The following is a 7823-nucleotide window of genomic DNA, read 5'->3' on the forward strand; positions in this document are numbered from 1 at the left end:
ATGTAACAATATCAGACGTAAAACTATAATTTCGTTAGTTGTTTGACATGTACGATAAAGTAAAAAAACTTATTTATGTCAATTGGCAGAAATGCGGTTCTGTATGAACTGACCTGAAATGCTCTTTCTTATAATGTTTATACACGTTTTATGCCTTTGGATGTGTCAATCATCATATGGTATTAAATTTGTATTCTTAAAACAATTTGCAGGGCTATAATTTGGTATTGTTAATAAAATATTGGTTGCTAGCTTCAACAAGCTCAATTGCAGATGGATAGTTATCGCTTTTATTTACTTTCTTTTGGGTTTTCTCACCCTTGCAGCTATTGTCGTAGAGACTTGGTTCACCGCATTTGTAGCAGAGCAATGGTTTTCTTTGTGTATTAAAATTTTCTGGCTTTCTCTGCCATGAATCCTTTTGATCTCTGTTACTGGTCTGAGACCATCCTCTGGTGGCATCTGTTCTCCCATCTATTGAGGTGTCTGCAGCCTGCGCCTTCACTTGCCTAGTAGGTCACAAGACAGGATGTTTTTCCTCTCCCTAGAGTGCAGGACTGTTTAGACACTGTCCGTGGATCTATTTATTTTTCAACGTTTGATTTAACTTTAGGTTACCACCAGGTTTTACACCGCATTAATGATAAAAAAAAATATACCCATTTAAGAAGACATATGGTTTTTAAATTAAATAAATTATTTAAAAAGGTCAAAATCACATGTTTTATTGTTCTGACAAGCCTACAAATAAACGTAGATAGAGGGCCAAGAAAGTGCGTGCCATCATTTGAAGGCGTATTATCTGCTTTCGGTATTCTAGCAGATGGTTAGATTCCATTAATATAATAGTTACATGGCCCTCATGTCTGCAATAGTGCATTTATTCAATGCTTGGTTATTTCCCAGCTACAATATGTCTGATTGCCTGATATCCTATATTAAAATGAACGTGACCAACGAAATGAATATAACATTTGATTTTTGGTACGATTGATTATCATTATGTCCTCGTCCAATGAAGCTTCGAGCTGTATCAAGAATTTTTTAAGAAGTATCATTGAATGTTTAGACAAAACATTCTTTAAAAATACAAAGAAGGCGGGAGTAAGTGTTCATTCCTTTGAGTTAATGTAATCAAATTATTTTCCTGAAACACAACAATAATTGCACAACCAATATCAAACATTATTTAAATGAATTCATTATTTTACACGAAAAAATAATATATAAAAGAAATATAAAGTGTTATAGGACACCTCAATATTGTGACGTACTTCTTAATGGAGTAAACAATTAAATCAGGTATAATTTCATAAATTGTTACCTAATAGCGTAGCGCAATGGGTTAGAGCGTAAACTCTGTAAGTCATGGTCATGATCATAAATTCGAATCCTGCTGTACTACGATGTCAATAGGTGCCCAATGCAATCTGAAACATCATAATGGAATAATTAATTCGTAACACAACAGTCAAAAATCAGATAACGATGATCTAAAAAAAACAAAAACAAATGCGAATAAAAATGATATGAATAATCATTTTAAACTACGTTAAACTACATATCAAAACGTTCATGCCAGGGTGTTAGGTGGTATTATAGGTAATGATTAGCAAGGCAGGTAGAGTGAAGTAAAAATATAATTAATTTAGATGTATGCCTAATACACTTTAACTTATAGTATATTATACAAAATATGTTCACATTTACTGGGAAAAGAAATTGAGAAATAAAGTTTTTAATATAATCAAAAGTTACTTGTACATGTACTAAGGTATTGTTGCTTTTGTTAGTTAAAATTAATTATTTAAAAGAAAGAATTTTTTGATGTATATTAACATCTTTCTTTTAATTAATTAATAAATTGATTTATGAAAAGTTAGTTAAATTCACCAAATTACTGTTAATGTACATTAGTACGTTAGCTAAGAGAAACAGCCAAATTGTGTGAGACTTTGAGTCTGACATCATCATGATTATTTCTTGCAGTCAGTGATTTTTGTTAGGTCGCTGTGGGCTTCGACCAATCGATAAACAGGGCGTGTAATTTTAGTCCTGTCAATTTCTTGTCAGTTTCAGGCATTGTAGATTTCGACCAATCGATAAACAGGGCGTGTAGATTTCAGTCTTGCTGTTTCTATATAGCTATGATTTAACTATAAGGTTCTTTAAGAAGTAGATGATATTATACTTGGTAGATGTAAATATATGTATAATGTTGCATGGATTGGAGAAAAATCTTCAAGTTTACATACAACTTTGTCACTTTGTTTCAACATAATCACCAAGTTAAAGAAACAAGCTGATCAAAGAATACATTTATCAAGACAAATCAAATAAGAAAATTTCAAAACGAAGTAAATTTTAATTTTTTTTCAAAGAATACGAAATGACAATGTATTTTTACCAACTGTACCCATGTGAAATTCGGGTTACGGGGAATAACTCTACTTTTAATAGCTGTCAGGTGACAACATTCCTAGACTGGTCCTCTGTCTCTATCTTACGAAAGATATCGCGCATATCAGACAACATTCCGTAACGCTCAGCCATGATAAATATAAAGTGAAGATTTATCTGGACAAAATCTTATGTTCAGTATTATTAATACGGTATGTATTCTCTAAGAACATTTGTTTAATTTCAAGTGAAAACTTGTAAATATAAATTTGGTTTATTTTATCTTTTTAAGCATGTTAATTTTCAAATTGTATATAGCTTTAACGGGTCTTTCGTTTTAGTAAACTCTATCTTTAAAAAGGAATTTATAAACGACCGTGTTGAAACACAATTGCACAAAAATGATAAATTAATGTATTCAGATAACTTCTTTGTCTTGTATAACAACCAAACTGTAGCATTCAGGAAAACTTAAGGTTACAACACAATCAATATTAAACAAGTAATGTTTGTGTATCTAGCTTTTAACTCGACAAGTAATATTCAAACTTTTTTAAATACGGATAATAGATAAAGACAGAAATCCTATGCTATTTTTTTTATCACTGACTTTAAAAACGCGTTTTTCAATCATGAAATCTCGAAGGTCACTAATTCACCCAACAACAAGGAAATGCATAATGGTCTAACTGTATGTAGTTTCTCATTAGCATTATATACCATCATATAGCATAACTAAATTATAACGTTAATCATGAGGTGAAAACTTCTCAATGAAGTTAAAATATAGATTATGAATTTTATTTTGGTCTATAATGAACATTTAACTACATTGTACTTTCTCTTTTAAAATGACTCAATTTCAAGCCCCCCTAAATCCGTCTCTAAAGAGAAATGATTAATCGTTATTATATCAAAGTCAAATCTGTTATTAGATTGCTATAGGGCACTTCAATGCAAAAGCAAGTGCCTGTTATTCAAGGGTCTATTTTAAACAATATTGGGGGAAACATTATGTGTTGTACAACCATGCATATAGGCTTACTTGTCTTAAGAATTAGATTTGCTGATACTGATACTGAAGTAATGATATTGACAAAATATAAGAAAGGGAATATACATGCCCACATTATAAATATAAAAACTAGAATTATATTTGGAGAAAATTAATCGTATTTTAAATTCAATATAATCTTCGTAATACTGGCGAAAGCTTTTTTTTTTTAAAAAGCTGAATTTTTTCAAAAATTATTTTCAAAATCTTCGAGTACTTAGTATGATATTAACTTACAAAAAAATGATATACGAGTATTTGTTATCAAATTTATGGTGTGATCAACAAAACATGCAGATAGACATCTGTTTACGATAAAATTCTAAAATTCAAATTCACAAAGCCTAGAAATTTTGATGGCTTTGCACAATTGAACCCACCTCGACCTTCTCCCTGACACCCTATGGGGGCTACATGCACATCCAACTAAAACTAGCAACACCACTGAAGATTGCTTTAAATGTATTAATGTCTTTAACACCATGTATTTCACTTTTTACATTTCTATTAACTACGTGTATGTATAAAGCAACTATGTTTATAATTCAAAATAGCATGATTTCGGCGATGGTTTTCTACTGGTTTTCTAAAATAATGTCAATCTTACTTGACCTTTCAATTCACGGTTAAGAGTCGGACTATACTCTATCTCAATTTAATGATTCACACACTTTTTGGGTAATATCTTGATGATCATAAATACAATATATATAGCATAAACTACATCCATTCACTAGAATGAAGAATGTCTAGATTATCTGTGCTGAATCGCCCCCTCTTCCGCTTCATGTTTCAATACACAACCGAAAATAGAGAGTTTACGAGGATTTTGCACCGTAAAAGTAATTTTCTGGATGATAACTTTTAGAAATTGCGCGAGATGTTCCAAATACTTCAAAATGAAGAAAAGATGTAATTTAAGACATTTACTATTTTAAATCTCCGTAGGATGTTTGTTTTTGTTCTTGAGAAATTCTTCGGGGATAAACCAACGATATGTCAATGGAAAATCTAGGGGTTTCCCCTTTTATCGATTTCAATTGTACATGTACTTTATTGACAGGTATGTTTATTTTAGTTAAAAATCCTCAAAAAGTGACGGAAGCAAAAACTCGGGACAGACTATCATTTCTTTGGATAAGATTAATTTTTAATATTTTGTTCTTAGGTCAACCATGGATCTTCGTTCTTGTGCCCAGGATGTGCACCGATGTGACCTTTGTGAGACCGCCATAGTGCATAGCTACTGTGACTTTTGTCATGTCAACCTCTGCAAACCCTGTATAGTAGATCACATCTCTGATGAATACGACAAACATAAAATAGTTCCATTCCAGAAACGAAGATCAACCCTCATTTATCCGAAATGTGAATCACATCAAAACAAAAATTGTGAATTGCAGTGTAAAGATTGTGATATTAGTGTTTGTTCTTCCTGCATGGCATCTGATCAACACAAGGGGCATACCTTTATAGAAATTTCAGAGGTTTATATGAAAAAGAAAGTCATTATTGAGAAGGACGCAGAAGAATTAAGATTTAGCATTTCGCCTTCATATGAAGAAATTGCACGTGAATTGGAAAATCAACTTGCCAACCTGGATGGAGGATATGAGAAACTTACAACTGATATTTCTAAGCAAGGTGAGCAATGGCACAGAGAAATCGACATCGTTATTAACAAGATGAGAACCGAAATTGACGAGATAAAATGGAAACATAAACACATTTTAGAAAGACATTTGGATGAAGTAAAACAAATACAGTCTCTCATCAAGCAAACCCAACTGGCCTTAAAAGAAATTAAGAAATCCACTGAAGTAGCATCTACCCTTGGATACATCTCCAAGATCGGAGAGTTCAGCAAAACTCCATCTGAGGTTCAGGTTAATCTGCCAAAATTCATTCCAAAAGCAATAGACCGCGAAAAGCTCTATAATTTGTATGGACAGATCACCCCATTATCTACTGCAACAGAGGAACATGCATTGTCACTGAAACAACCTAAAATTTCAGCCAGAAATATACTGGATGAACCGGAGGTTGTTGCCACAATTCAGACTGGGTATGGAAATCTACGCAGTGTTACATGCCTAAATGAAAACAAAATATGGACGTGTGAATGGGCAAATAATATTAAATGCTTTAACATTAAAGGTTCAATACTCCAAACAATCAAGACAAAATCAGCAGAGGAAGTTATTGATATAGCTGTAGACAACAATGGGGATCTATTGTACTCTGCGTTGCAAACAAGGACAGTGAATAAGGTAAAGAATGGACAGATAGAAGTGTTGATCAGATTACAGGGATGGAAGCCTGGTGGTCTGTGTGTCACTTCTATCGGTGATCTTCTGGTTACCATGTTCAGTAAGGATTACACTCAATCCAAAGTTGTCCGTTACTCGGGATCTACAGAGAAACAAACAATTCAATTTGATAATGAAGGTAAACCTCTCTACTCAGGGAATTGTATTATTAAATACATCACAGAGAACAGAAACCATGACATCTGTGTTGCTGATTATAACGCTGGTGCAGTAGTGGTGGTTAATCAGGGCGGGAAACTCAGATGGAGATACACCGGTCATCCCTCAGCTTCCAAGACCCAATTATTTAATCCCGAGGGTATCACAACAGACAGTCAGAGTCATATCCTGACAGCAGATATTAACAACTACTGTATCCACATTCTGGATGAGAATGGACAGTTTCTCCGTTACATTGATAATTGTGATCTACTGCATCCTTTTGGTTTATGTGTTGACAATAACGATAATCTTTTTGTTTGCGAGAATAACATTGGTAAAGTCAAGAAAATCCAATATTTAAAATAGATAATTATTTTTACACAATAATGAAACTTTTTAAACTGCTATTTTTTATGTATATATTTAACTATTTCATTTTATAATACATTATACTCTTTAGTTGATTTCGTTTCTTTCATATTAATCATATGTATCATTAAATAGGATTTATATGTCAAATGATTAAGCACTTTACATCTCCATATGTTGAGAGAAAATATATATTGACTTTGAACTGACCTTACTGAAAAAATGACAAAATAAGTACATGTACAGTTTTTTACCAATTATTTCGCCTACATCCGTGTTCTTGAACGGAAAGTACATGTTACTAAATATAAATACCTTTCGCAATGTGTTTTACTGATTTTATGGTGGTGTCTGTAATGACTGATTTGTCATAAATTTAAAAAACATGAGAAATGAATACATAGAACTCTGTGCAAAGAGTCAATTGATATTCTGAATTGTCATAACTTCCAGTAAAGTGCAATGAATGTAATAGTGTTAATAGAGTATAATGCTGGTGAAGAGATTTGTTTATATCAAATGTGCTTATACTTAGAATTAAACAAGAGAATTTGAAAACAAATCAAGCAGATGATATACATGTCATTTTAATTCTTTATTCTTATCATGCTTTTTGTGTAAATTAAAAAAAAACTACTTGCTGGAATCGATCGAGAAGGCTTTTGACAGCTTACACCGTGAGTCTCTCTGGAAGATCCTGCTTCACTACAGCATCCCTCAGAACCTGGTTCACATCATCCAGTCCCTTTATAAAAACTTTGAGTGCCGGGTGATTTATAACAACCAGCTCACAGAGCCCTGAGCAGTGAACACCGGAGTGAAGCAAGGATGCATTCTGTCACCTGTGCTATTTTCCCTCACAATTGACTGTATTATGAAGAACGCCCCAGAAGGCAAAAAACAGGGATTACAATGGACACTGACCTCGATCCTAGAGGACCTGGAAAATGCTGATGGCCTGGCTGTCCTATCAAGCAGACACCAGGACATCCATCAGAAGACAGAGCCGCTCGAAGCAACAGCGAGACAAATTGGATTGAAAGTCAACAACAAAAAGACACACGTTCTACGAGTAAACACTAACAACAGAAACCCAGTACTTATCGATAGCAAACCAATAGAGGATGTTGAGGAATTAACTTACCTGGGCAGCAAAACCATCACAACAGGCGACTGCAACAAAGAAATCGACACCAGGATCAGCAAGGCAAACCAAGCTTTCGCAATGTTGAAAACAATATGGAGACCTACAGCACTTAACATCCGCACCACGCAGCACAGTTAAGGCTGTCAATAAACTCCGTTCAGACAAAAAGTACGGGAAATGTGCATTATGACATCACAGTATATTACAAACCTCGAAAGTACTTAATAATCTATTTATAAGTAAAATTAACTTATACTAATCTTTTAATTAAAAACAACAAATGCTATTACTTACAATTTTGATGTCCGTTATATCGTACACACTGAAAAATAAGCGAGATGTCGTTCTCGCTGTACTACAAAATATGACGTCATATGCTTCA

The 7823-nt window shown here is 33.3% G+C and overlaps 1 protein-coding gene across 1 annotated transcript; it reads left to right on the top strand.

Moving 5' to 3' along the window:
* The first annotated feature begins 2497 nt into the window (after positions 1–2497).
* LOC136274589 (tripartite motif-containing protein 3-like) lies at positions 2498–6860 on the top strand. The gene is made up of 2 exons (XM_066081767.1): positions 2498–2612; positions 4623–6860. The coding sequence occupies exon 2, from the start codon at positions 4630–4632 to the stop codon at positions 6289–6291; it is 1662 nt and encodes a 553-aa protein (XP_065937839.1). The 5' UTR covers positions 2498–2612; positions 4623–4629; the 3' UTR covers positions 6292–6860.
* Positions 6861–7823: the final 963 nt, after the last annotated feature.

The sequence above is a fragment of the Magallana gigas genome, chromosome 4 (assembly GCF_963853765.1).
Source record: "Magallana gigas chromosome 4, xbMagGiga1.1, whole genome shotgun sequence".
Classification (NCBI taxonomy): domain Eukaryota; kingdom Metazoa; phylum Mollusca; class Bivalvia; order Ostreida; family Ostreidae; genus Magallana; species Magallana gigas.